Source organism: Agelaius phoeniceus, chromosome 25, assembly GCF_051311805.1.
Source record: "Agelaius phoeniceus isolate bAgePho1 chromosome 25, bAgePho1.hap1, whole genome shotgun sequence".
NCBI lineage: Eukaryota > Metazoa > Chordata > Aves > Passeriformes > Icteridae > Agelaius > Agelaius phoeniceus.
The window spans coordinates 5,244,130-5,256,083 of record NC_135289.1 but is presented as its reverse complement, the minus strand read 5'-3'; the positions used below and the strand labels follow the sequence as shown (position 1 = coordinate 5,256,083).

Below are 11,954 nucleotides of genomic sequence, written 5' to 3'. Positions count from 1 at the left end.
TGTCTGTGCCCAGGGATGAGCAAGAACACACAAGTGCCAGGCCCAGAACTCTGTGTCTGTGTGTGTGTGTGCTCTGAGAGGTGTCCCTGCACACCCAGGGGGGTTGTGTGTATGTTCACAGGTTCACAAGTGCCCAGGGGTGACCGTACACACACAGAGGGGGTGTGTGAGCACACGTGCACGTTCCGTGTGCATGCATGCACAGCTGTGTGTGTGCACACACGTGTGCCAGGCTCAGGGCTCTGTGTGTGCCCATGGCTGCCGGTGCCCGGCGTGCCCGTGGCCATCCAGGGCTGCTGTCTGTCCCTGGCACATCTGTGCAGATGTGCGTGTTTGCCCAGGTGAGCTCACCCGCGTGTGTTTGTGGTAACGGGGGCTCACACACGCGGTGCCCCGGGCCGAGCCGTGCCGAGCCGATCCGATTCCGGGAAATCCGAGCCCATCCCATCGTAACCGAGCAGCTCCAGCCTGTCCCGAACGGCGCCGATCCGAGCCCAGCGGTGGCGAGTCCAGCCCACCGAACGATCCGAGCGGTTCCGATCGGCTCCAGCCCGACCCGAGCGGTTCCGATGGGACCTGAGCGGTTCTGCTCGGACCCGAGCGGTGCAGATGGGACCCAGCAGTGCCGGCCGGTGCCGCTCGGTGCCCTCCCGGTGCTGGCCCGGCCCGGGCCCCGCGGGGCCTGGCGTCTCGCCAGTGATTTCTCATAAACCACATGCTGCCGCGGCGCTATAAAGGGGAGCGCGGCCGCGGCGGCGGCTCAGCCCGGCCCCGCTCGGCCCCGCCGCTGCCGCCGTCTCGCCCGCTCCGCCCGGCCCCGGTCCCACGGCAGCCCCCATGCCCCGCCTCGGAGCCAAGGTACGGCGGCCCCTCCCGCTCCCCGCGGCCGCGGAGACCCCCCCTCAACCCCCGCTGCCACCTGTGCGGGAGCGGCGGCCCCCGGTGTCCCCTGCCCCCGTGGTGGGTCCCCTCCTCCGGGGGTCCCGGCTCCCGGCGGGGGATGCTCCAGCCCCGCCTCGGTTGGCGGTGGCAGCCCCGGATCCGCGGGGTGAAGCCGCGGCTCCAGCCCCGCTTCCCGGATCCCGGTTCCCGGTTCCCGCCTCCAGCCCGGTCACCGTTCCCAGACCCGGCGTGGGGAGGCCCCGGCTTCAGCCCCGGCCCCAGCCCCGGCCCCGGCGGGGGGATGCTGCAGCCCCGGCTCCATTCCCGGACCTGCGCGATGAGGCTCCAACCCCCAGCCCGGCTCCAGCCCCGTCCCGGTCCCCGGCCCCGTCCCCAGCCCCGTTCCCGGCTCCAGCCCCGTCCCCAGCCTGTTCCCGGCGGGGTGAGGCTCCGTTCAGCCGTGGCCACATCTCGGCGGTGGCCCGGGCGGCATCTTGGAGTTTCACAAGAGGGGAGGATTCCTGGACATCATCCAAGGGAAATTCCCCCCCACCCATCACCCAGGCACCCTCTCCCTGCCGGTGCCCCGGGAGGCGGGGGCGCACCCCCACCCGAGGGTCCCCGCCACCCCCTCCTCGGGAGCCTTGGCTCTGAGACAAGCCCCGTTTCTCACCGGGGTCCCGCCACGGATCGGGGCCTCCCCGCTTCTTTGCAGGGGGATTGGGAGGGAAATTTGGGACGAGGCCAGAGCTGCTGCATGGAAAGAGCCCGGCGGGGGCAGCTGGGGGGGTCTGGAGGGTGGGAAGAGGATTTTTGGGGATGGGTGGGTCAGTGTGTCAGATGGGCTCTGGAGAGCCAGGGCGGAGGAGGAGATTTGCAGGAGAGACGGAGAAATGGTGCGGGAGAAGGGAGAGGGGCTGGATTGGGAAGGTGGAGGTGGCCAAGAGCCACATCCAGGCTTGTGTCACCGGGCCTTGGGAAATTCCCTGCTGACCTGGAGCTCCTAAAAATAGCAGGATGGGGATAGGCACGGGGTTGGAGGACCACAGTGGGATTATCCTGCTGGACCGTGGCCAAGTCCCGGCTACCACAGAGGTGGTCACGCTGCGGGGTGGTGGAGAGGGGCAGGGGGCTTAGCGTGTGTGTGGCTTATCCCTGCTTCAAACTCTTCCCGTGTCGTGCTCAGGTGTGCCTGCTCCGCTGCTCCCTGCTGCCGTCCCTCCTCCTCCTCCTGCTCCGCATCCATGAGACGGAGCAGAACAGCTACTGCGAGCAGATCATCACCGAGAGACACCTGGCCGAGCTGGAGGAGCTGGTGAGTGCCCTGCCGGGGCTGTGCCGTGCGATGGGGGCTCATCCGGGGCCAGACGGGCACAAAGCAGCTCTTTTTTAGTGCTGAAATAAGGAAATGGGGCGATTTTCAGCTGTCCTAGTGAAGCGATGGTACCCAGGAGCTGAGCATCCCTGGGCACAAGGGACAAGTGGGCACCGGGGGGTGACAGATATCGTGCCTTTATCAAGGGAGCCATGGAAAAGTGACGCCAGCAGGAACGAGAGGAGAGGAAGCGGGAGCGAGGCCGGGAAGGGGACAGGAGTGAGGCTGGATGGGTGCAGGGGCGCGGGGGAAGCAGCGCAGGGGCCGGCGCTGCGGGCTGCGGTGCTTTCCGGGCGGCTGCGCAGGGGTTAAGCAGAGGAATCCGGCTGCATTCCTGAGTCCAGCTGCTTGCCTGGAAGCTGGGCTGGCGACGGGGCTGTGGGTGGGTGGCAGGCAGCGAGGGGGGCCCGGCCGGGCGATGGAGCCGGGCGCTGGGGCCGTCATCCCGCCCAGCCCGTGGGCAGCTCCGGGCGCTGGCAGCCGCCCCGCAGCACGGCCAGCCCTGCCCCAGCCGATCCAGCTGCCGGGGCCCTATCTCTGTCTCCGTGGCCCTTGGCTCACCTCCGAGCGGGGAATCACGCGGATGTTCAGGGGAGAAGCGGGAATCGGGGGCACGCAGGGATTTGCAGGGTTGTCGCAGATTAAATTCTGCCTGCAGCAAGAGGGGTGTGCGGGCGAGGGACGGGAGCGGCGCCTCCGAGTCCCCGAGAGCTGCTCCGAGCTCGGTGTAACCGCCGTGTCCGGGCTCGCTTCACCTCTTCCTCTTTAACCACCGAGCTGCGGGGCCAGGAGCCTTTGCTGTGGGCGAGCTCGGCTTCCTCTGCCCGAGCCCTCTCTGCACTGCACATCCCCGGAGCCTTTGCTCTCCGCCCAGGGATTAAAATTGGGTCCGCGGCTGTGGGAGAACGGGGACGGAGCAGGTTTGAATGGGAGATGTGGTTTTTCCTGCCTGGGATTGCAGCCCTCTCCTCGCCGATGGAGGAGCTGGCCCTCGCTCCAGCGCCTGCAGGATAATGGAGCAATTGTTTCCGGGACGGCATCCCAGGCTAGAGGAGAATTGCCGGCCGGTAATTCTGCCAGCCCTCGCCCTCCCAGCCTGGGATGGCAGCCCGGAGGGAGAGCGTTTGGTTCGGGTGGGTTTTTCCTGCCATTGGAAAGGGTCGTGGCATGGGCGGCCGGCAGCGCTGCGTGTGGGACCCCGGCGCCGTGTGATCCCGGAGAATGTGTGACCCTGGTGTCACGGCCACCTCCTGCACCGCACGATGCTCTTTTGCAGCCTGGATTTAGAGGAGAGAGTGCTGCGGGAGAGACCCGAGGAGAATTAAGCAGGGCTGGGCTCTGCTGTGGAGCTGGCAGGAAGAGGAGGAGGAGGAGGAGGAAGAGAGGCGGGGTGGGAGCAGGCAGGGAAAGGCAGGAGAAGGTCTGTGAATTGGGGAGTGCAACATCCTGATGGGAGCAGGAATCCTGAGCTCCCTCCTGCCACTGCATCAACCTTAGCGATGTGCCTGTGTGAGGAGGAGGAGTGTGGGATGGGATGAAGCAGGAATGAGAGCAAAGTCCTTCTAGCTCTGTGGATTTGGGGGTCTCAGGCACCCCATCCCAGACCATGGCATATCTGGGTGGCTCAGCCCCTGTGCTGTCCCTGGGGATGTGGGTGACATCCTGCTTTGTCCTTCCTGGGGATGTGGGTGACATCCTGCTTTGTCCTTCCAGGCTGACACCCAGATGCAGCACCCGGGCAGGGTCTCCTTCAAGTTCATTGACAAGATGCAGTTGGTGAGTGGTTTCTTGCTGGGGACAGTAGGGGACAGGAATTGGGGCTGGCTGGGGCATGGTGAGGGGTCCCCAGATCCCCACTCTCCCCTCTCATCTCCCTTTGCAGGAGACACCCCAGGAGGGACCCATCCTGCTAGGCCAGGTGGCTTCCAAGTCCCACTTTGCAACCCTGTGGGATTGTAGAAAGGCATTTGGTGCCTCTGTGCCTCAGTTTCCCCCAGGCAGAGTGGGATGCCCATCTGGTAACCACTGTCACTTTTTGTCACTGTGTCCTTGCAGAACAACTCCATCTGCTATGTGAAAGCTGCTTTTCCCCTGATGGGCAAGATCCTGGAGAGAACAGAGTTCAAGGAGAACTCGTCCAATGCCCAGAAGATGAAGATGGTGCGCAGGATGTACAAAAGCATCGATGACAACGTGGACCCCTGCATCAGGGAGGAGGATGATGAGGAGAGAATGGTACAGTCACCCCCACCTGGTGGGGCTTTGGACCTGGGTCCTCATCCTGGGGTGAAATGGAGTGTCCCTGGGGTGAAATGGGATGTGCAGAGCATCCTGGGGTGCAATTTGATGTGCAGAGCATCTTGGGCTGCAATGGGATGTGCAGAGTGTCCCGGGGAGAAATGGGATGTCCGGAGCATCTTGGGGTGCAATGGGATGAGCAGAGCATTCTGAGGTGAAGTGGGGGGTCCAGAGCATGCTGGTGTGAAATGGGATGAGCAGAGCATCTTGGGATGCAATGGGATGAGCAGAGCATTCTGAGGTGCACTGGGATGTGCAGAGTGTCCCGGGGTGCAGTGGGATGTGCAGAGTGTCCCGGGGTGCAGTGGGATGAGCAGAGCATTTTGGGGTGCAATTGGATGTGCAGAGTGTCCCAGGGTGCAATGGGATGTGCAGAGTGTCCTGGGGTGCAATGGGATGAGCAGAGCATTCTGAGGTGCACTGGGGTGTGCAGAGTGTCCTGGGGTGCAGTAGGATGTGCAGAGTGTCCCGGGGTGCACTGGGATGTGCAGAGCATTTTGGGGTGCAGTGGGATGTGCAGAGTGTCCCGGGGTGCAGTGGGATGTGCAGAGCATTTTGGGGTGCAGTGGGATGTGCAGAGTGTCCCAGGGTGCACTGGGATGTGCAGAGCATTTTGGGGTGCAGTGGGATGTGCAGAGTGTCCTGGGGTGCAGTGGGATGAGCAGAGCATTTTGGGGTGCACTGGGATGTGCAGAGTGTCCCAGGGTGCAATGGGATGTGCAGAGTGTCCCAGGGTGCAGTGGGATGAGCAGAGCATTTTGGGGTGCAGTGGGATGTGCAGAGTGTCCCGGGGTGCAGTGGGATGAGCAGAGCATTTTGGGGTGCAGTGGGATGTGCAGAGTGTCCCAGGGTGCAGTGGGATGAGCAGAGCATTTTGGGGTGCATTGGGATGTGCAGAGTGTCCCGGGGTGCAGTGGGATGAGCAGAGCATTTTGGGGTGCACTGGGATGTGCAGAGCATTTTGGGGTGCAGTGGGATGAGCAGAGAATTTTGGGGTGCAGTGGGATGTGCAGAGTGTCCCAGGGTGCAATGGGATGTGCAGAGTGTCCTGGGGTGCACTGGGATGTGCAGAGTGTCCTGGGGTGCACTGGGATGTGCAGAGCATTTTGGGGTGCAATGGGATGTACAGAGCATTTTGGGGTGCAGTGGGATGTGCAGAGCATTTTGGGGTGCACTGGGATGTGCAGAGTGTCCCGGGGTGCAGTGGGATGAGCAGAGCATTTTGGGGTGTAGTGGGATGTGCAGAGTGTCCTGGGGTGCAATGGGATGTGCAGTGTCCCGGGGCACAGTGGGATGTGCAGAGCATTTTGGGGTGCAGTGGGATGTGCAGAGTGTCCCGGGGTGCAGTGGGATGTGCAGAGTGTCCCGGGGTGCACTGGGATGTGCAGAGTGTCCCGGGGTGCAGTGGGATGTGCAGAGTGTCCCGGGGTGCAATGGGAGGAGCAGAGTGTCCCGGGGTGCAGTGGGATGTGCAGAGTGTCCCAGGGTGCAGTGGGGTGTGCAGTGTCCCAGGGTGCAATGGGATGTGCAGTGTCCCGGGGTGCAGTGGGGTGTGCAGAGCATTTTGGGGTGCACTGGGATGTGCAGAGTGTCCCGGGGTGGGTGTGTGGCAGGGCTGTGGAGCAGAGCAGAGCTGGGATGTGCATGGAACCAGCAAGTCAAGTCCTGCCTTGGGAGTGCTCTGGTGTCCGTGGGGGTGACACTGGGTGGTCGTGGAGCTGATGCTGAGCCTGGTGCTTCCTCCAGCTCTCACAGATGTGCTTCAAGGAGTTCACCACGTCCCCCTACGAGATGCTGGTGCTGGTGAAGGATTTCTTCCAGGAAATCAAGCGCCTGCTGCAGGAACGGGAGACTTTTGCGAAGGATTGCAGCCAAGTTTACCGCAGGGTGTGCCTGGGACCCAAGAAGGCTGGATCCTCACCAGGTGAGATGCCAAGCCTTGCCTCTGCCCAGTAAACCTGTGCCAGTCTGGGGTCTGGGGGGCTTGGGCTCACCTGCATGGAGCACCTTAAGAGTCGTGTGTCTGTGGGTGTGGCACGTGTCCACCTTGGCCCCTTTCTGTGTCAGTGAGCTCTGCATCAGTGTCAGGGGAGAAGGGGCTGGCTGCCATTTGAAGGTGGGATTTGGGCTAAATCCTGCTGGAACAAGGCAAGGGAGAGATGTGAGGGGGACCAAGGAGGCGTCGGGCTCTGTCTCAAAGCCCCGATGCTGGGTGGAGCATAACAGAGAAATGGAGGGACTGCTGTGCCACCAACACGCTGCATGACCTTGGCTGTGTCACTTCAGCTGCCTCGTGCCTCAGTTTCCCCTGGCCAAGCCTTCGGGGCGAGTGCTGCTGTCGGGGTGGAGGAGCCCTGTGTTGCCGTCCGCGCTTCCGCGAGCGCCCGTGCTGTGTTTGCATGGAGGAGATGTCCCACTGTCACCCCATGTTGGAGCTGTGCCATGTCCTTGTGCCGTGGGGACCTTAAACGTGGCTCTCTGGCTCCTGCAAGTTGTGAATAACCCACTGCCATCAGCTCAGGGGACCCGGTGACTCGGGTTTGCTTCATCCCACCCGCTGCTTGTCACCCTCAGGCTGCTCCTGCCTGTTCCCTGCCTCTCCCTGGCTCTCCCATTTTTTGAGGGGCTGTTTGACCCGCTTGCCCAGGGCTGCGGGGAGGGACGGGGACAGTGGCCCCGACCTCAGATCTGCTGCCTGTGCCCCTCTTGGAGGCTGGTGACCCCACGGCTGTCTCTTCTCTCTCCTTCTTTCAGGTGTGGGGACAGATCCTGACTGCAATTGCCTGTCCCCTGCCCTCCCTTCCGCCACCCAGCCCTCCCTCTCTGCTGCCACTGGCAGGGACACGGCACCCGCTAGCACCCGGGTCCCTTCCAGCCTCCTCCATGCCACCCTCGCTGACTTAGAGGCCCCATCTCAGCCCCCCAGTAGCACGGACGGGGGCTCAGGGACCGAGGAGGTCCTGGCTGCCGGGCTAGGTGACACAGCGCTGGCCCCCGGGATGAAGCAGACAGCTCCAGGCAGCAGTGCCGAAGCCCTCCAGGATCCGGCCGGGACGCTGAGCCTGGCACTGGGTGACATCCCCGTCCTCCGTGGGGATGGAGAGCTGGTGGAGTGGGGCACCGGTCACCTGCCGCAGGATCCAGGCCAGCAGTGGGGAGGCTCCATCCTCCCGGAGCAGCGCGGCGGGCTCAGGACCAGCCCTCCGACAGCATCGCCCAGCGCAGCCCGGATCCGTCCCGCGGCCGCGGTCACGCAGCTCCGCTTCTCCAGGATGGCCCCGGAGCTGCGAGCCCCGGGCAGCGCCAGGGACAGGGCCAGGGCGTGGGGCTGGGGGCTCAGCCGGCTGCGGCGCCCCGAGGATGGCGGAGGGGCCGGGCCCAGCTTTGACTCTGGCTTTGTTCTGGGCGCAGAGCAGCGCAGGAAGGAGCCGCCCGCCAGCGAGGGCCGCCAGGAGCCCCTCATCTACATTACGGTGGCCAGTGTGGTGGCCGTCCTGCTGGCCACGGGAGGGCTGCTCTTCTACAAGTATAAATCCAGGGTAAGACCCCAGCTCTTCCCCTCCCCGGGCACCGAGATTCTCTCCTGCCTCAGTTTCCCCACTTGTCTCGGCCAGTGTGGTTTCAGCCCCATTTTCCCCATAATTTGAGACTGGAGGACAATTAGTTGGTGGTGCTGAGCGTAGTGGGAGGGTGTTATTCGGGATATTTGCCACCCTGCTGCTGCAGCCTCTTTCCCTTCCCCAGGGTTCATTTCCCTCCCTCACCTCATCTCCTCCCCGTGCACCGAGATCCTGCCTCAGTTTCCCCACTTGTCTCTTGGCCACTGTGGGTTAATCCCCATTTCCCCTATAATTTTCCTATAATTTTGAGACTGGGGGACAATTAATTCGTGGTGCTGAGCGTGGTGGGAGGGTGTTATTTGGGATATTTGCTACCCTGCCGCTGCAGCCTCCTCCCCTTCCCCAGGGCTCATTTCCCTCCCTCCACACAGGTCCTGCAGCGGCCGCTGGAGGACGGAGGCTGTGACCCCGAGGAGCCGGAGAGGAGGTGGGTGTGACACCATCCTGCATGGGGGGACCTTGGGGACCCCCACCCTGGGTGACCCTGCCCTAAACCCCCCCATCTTTCTGTCACAGGGCGCTGCAGGGCGCAAGGGAATGTTCAGAGCTGGAGACTCAGGATCTCTGAGGTGATCAGGGGCTGGGTGGGACCTTGAAGGGCTCCGGTCCGAGCTGTGAGGACAATATTGTGTCCCCATTGGTGCTGACCTTGGCCATGAGCAGGGAAATTCTGGGTGGGAAGACACGGACAGGAGCAGGTCTGCGCCCCAGCGCTGCCAGCATGTGGTTTCGCAGCTCGTTAATCCATTACTGGCACTTTCTTAATATACATAGTATTTTTTCCTGTGGTTTTCGTGTGTTTCTCCCCACGCTGCCCTCCCTGGCAGAGCCCCAGCTCCTGCTCATCTCTCTCCTCCTTTTCCCAGGGCCCCAGGCAGGATGTGAAGCTGCTCGGGGGGGACGGATGCGGACGGAAGGAGGGTTGGCACGCGCCGGCCTCGCCGCGATCCCACCGTGATGCTGACACTCCCTCTGCCCTTGCCCCGCGCCGGTGGCCAGAGACTGCAAAAAACTCCCTGGCAGGGACAGAAGGATGGGGGGATGTGCCCTGAGTGGGACCCCTGGGCACCAGGAAGTGAAGGGCTGGAGCCATGCCTGCAGGCTGGTGTGATGCTGCGGTGCTGAGCAGGACCATGGAGTGCTGGATGTGGGTGATGGAAGCTGATCCCACCTGGACACGGCCAGAGCTGCATGAAGATGGAAGGGATTGGCTCCCCAAATCCTCTGGCTCTTCTCCCATCCCAGCAGAGTGGGTTTGGAGCAGCACCCATCGCCTCCCTTCACCCTGCCTTTCCTGAGGCTTCAACTGGAGCATCCTGAATTTTGGGGGGGGCAGTCCTGAGACCCCCAGCCCTGACTTGCAACTCAAACCCTCACACTGTGAATATTTAAAGCCCACCCGTCCCTGCACGGGGCTGGGTTTGGGGTGACCCTTGGCACCATCCCAGTCCCTCCCCATCCTCCTGTTGTTAGGGCTTATTTTTTATTTTTTAGTAGAGTGGATGAAAGTCTTTATCCTGCACAAGTGTTCTGGGGGGGCCGTGTGCCCCTCACAGGGTCCTCACCACGAGCTGGCCTCGCTGGGATTCCATTTCTTTGGTGACTGCGCTTTGGAGAAGGGAATGGGGCTGGGAAAGATGGGATCCACGTGGGTGTAAGAGCTGGAACTGCCCCAGCTGGGCACCTTGGGGCTTTGGGAAGAGCCTGCTTTGGGACACACCAGCCCTGGATATGCCCCGAAATCCAGCAGCTCCCTCCAGCCCCGGATGAAGCGTGGCCCACGCTGCTCTGGGAGTTTCAAGCATTATTTTTATATGAAGGATGAAAATATGGACAAACCCAACTGTTTTTAAAGAAAGCATCACTATTAATTTGGGGTTTTTTATATAAATATATATATATGTGTGTGTATTTATGACTGGCAGAAGGAGGGGGTTCCTGGGCGAGGGACTGGTGTAAATCAGGATAAAAGCCCTGATGCAGCAGGAAGTCTGGGGCCAAACTCCTGGTGGTGTAAGTCACCAGTTTACACTGTGGAGGAGCTGCTCCTGGGGGAGAAAACTTGCCTTTACCCATGTTGGATTTATTTTGCCTTTTTGTTTTTGTTGTTGTTGTTGTTTGGTTGGGGCTTTTTGTTGGTTTTGGGATGGGTTTGTTTTTTTTTTATACAATGAAATCCTGAAATATTTTATACAAAAGCATTTAAAAGTCTATTTAAAGAAAATAATGGAAAACAACTTGTATATTTAATATTATTAATAAACAGAGAGGTGTAGCTTGGTGTAAGTCTGGGATGCAAGGGGGGACTGAGCTGTCTCAGCCCTGGAGTCCCTGAGGGGGTGACTGGGGTTGAGTCCTGGTACTGTTACCCTGACCTGCTTCCCTGTGGATGCATGTGGGAGTTCATGGCCACTGGAATGAGGGCAGAGGGATTCATCTGCCCTTCCTGCCCCAGCTCTGCTGGCATTGCTGAGACCTCCAGGCACCAGCTCTGGCTCTGGGGGCCCCCCAAAATCTGTGTGAACGGTTGGGAAGCAGCTGTTTAAAGCAAACACACTTGAGGCAAAGTTTCCTGGAGCACTTTGCTTAGAGTGACAGTCCTGGAAGAGGCATTTCCTCCCCCCCTGCTGCTCCCCCTGCTTCCCTTTCTTCTTTCCAGGAGCAGGGGAGCCCCACATCCTGCTCCCCCTGCACACATCCAGCATCTCCAGGGGGATGCCAGGGGGCTCCCACACCACCCTGGATCCCTACCAGCCCATGGGGTGTGCAGGGTGAACACCCCCATTGCTCATCCAAGGGGGTGGCAAGGGCAAGAGGGGATTTGGGAGCATTCTGTGAGTGCCAGGGCTGAGCTGCTGCCTGGTTTGCTGACAAACAGGATTCCTCGAGGGGAGCTGACTCAGCCCAGCCCTTCCTCTCCCCAGCAGCAGCCGGGGGTTTCCCAGGTCCACATCCCCTTCCCAGGGAAGTGGGACCTATATATATCCTGCTGGATCCGTGCCACGGTCATTATGGTCACATCTGGGGGGTGTTTGAGGCCAGAGGCTGCTCTTAGGGGTGGGCACCGTGCCCGGGTTTGGGGGTGCTGAGGGCAGTGAGTCTCTGGCCTGCTCCAGGGTGCTCCAGGGTGCTCCAGAGCTGCACAGGAGAGGGTGGCTGGAGCTGGATGATGGCAGCTTGAGGCTGTGGCAGAGCTGGGGGGCAGAGGCGGGAGCATGCCAGGCTGCCTGGCATATTTTATTTTTTTACCAGTCCCCAACCCCTCTGTACTTACACCCCACAGTCCCTCATCCCTGACTTTTTCTGGCTGCTCTGTGTGCTGTGAAAGCACCTGGAAAATGCAGGAAAAAAGCTGAACTCTGTCTCCCTGCCCTCAGGTTCAGGTCAGGAGGGTCCCTCTGCTCCTCATGCTCCCAGCTGGGGCCTTTTCCCCACCCTATTCCCGGCCTGTGTGGGGGCAGGATGTGATTCCCTGCCATGGGCACCTTCCACCCCCAGCCCCTGCAATCTGGGGGGCAAAATCTGCTCTCAGCCCCCCACTGAGGAACCCCATGGGGCTCCATCCCTGTCCCTCAGCACTTGTAGGAGAGGGTAGAAAAGAACCCCCCAGCCCAGGGCACGGAGGGTGGGGGCACCCGGGGGTCCCTCCTGGGGTCCCAAATGGGTGCTGGCACTGCAAAAATGTGCTTTGATGGGATGAGAACAGGGGGTTTGGGGGAAAAGATGGATAATGGGAGGGGAAAGCATCAGCAAGAGGCTCCCAGGACCTGAAGCACGGG

General features: G+C 61.5%; 1 protein-coding gene across 3 annotated transcripts; it reads left to right on the top strand.

Annotated features, from left to right (window-relative positions):
- The first annotated feature begins 539 nt into the window (after nucleotides 1-539).
- Nucleotides 540-10,450, top strand: CSF1 (colony stimulating factor 1). Of its 3 annotated transcripts, none has more exons than XM_077190602.1 (9): nucleotides 540-858; nucleotides 2,069-2,197; nucleotides 3,971-4,033; nucleotides 4,313-4,492; nucleotides 6,302-6,479; nucleotides 7,967-8,094; nucleotides 8,547-8,602; nucleotides 8,692-8,744; nucleotides 9,042-10,450. In XM_077190602.1, the coding sequence occupies exons 1-8, from the start codon at nucleotides 838-840 to the stop codon at nucleotides 8,741-8,743; spliced, it is 807 nt and encodes a 268-aa protein (XP_077046717.1). In that variant the 5' UTR covers nucleotides 540-837; the 3' UTR covers nucleotide 8,744; nucleotides 9,042-10,450. The 3 variants fall into 3 exon arrangements, with proteins under 3 accessions (XP_077046717.1, XP_054504905.2, XP_077046716.1); XM_054648930.2 differs by having other exon boundaries at nucleotides 541-858; nucleotides 7,310-8,094; XM_077190601.1 differs by lacking the exon at nucleotides 540-858 and adding an exon at nucleotides 1,787-1,977 and having other exon boundaries at nucleotides 7,310-8,094.
- Nucleotides 10,451-11,954: the final 1,504 nt, after the last annotated feature.

Bases quoted from the DNA above. Each gene is read 5' to 3' on its own strand.
- CSF1 (XM_077190601.1), top strand. From the start codon at position 1,900: ATGGGGATAGGCACGGGGTTGGAGGACCACAGTGGGATTATCCTGCTG. The intron at 6,480-7,309 runs GTGAGATGCCAA...TCCTTCTTTCAG, and splicing joins GAAGGCTGGATCCTCACCAG to GTGTGGGGACAGATCCTGAC. The intron at 8,603-8,691 runs GTGGGTGTGACA...TTTCTGTCACAG, and splicing joins CCCGAGGAGCCGGAGAGGAG to GGCGCTGCAGGGCGCAAGGG.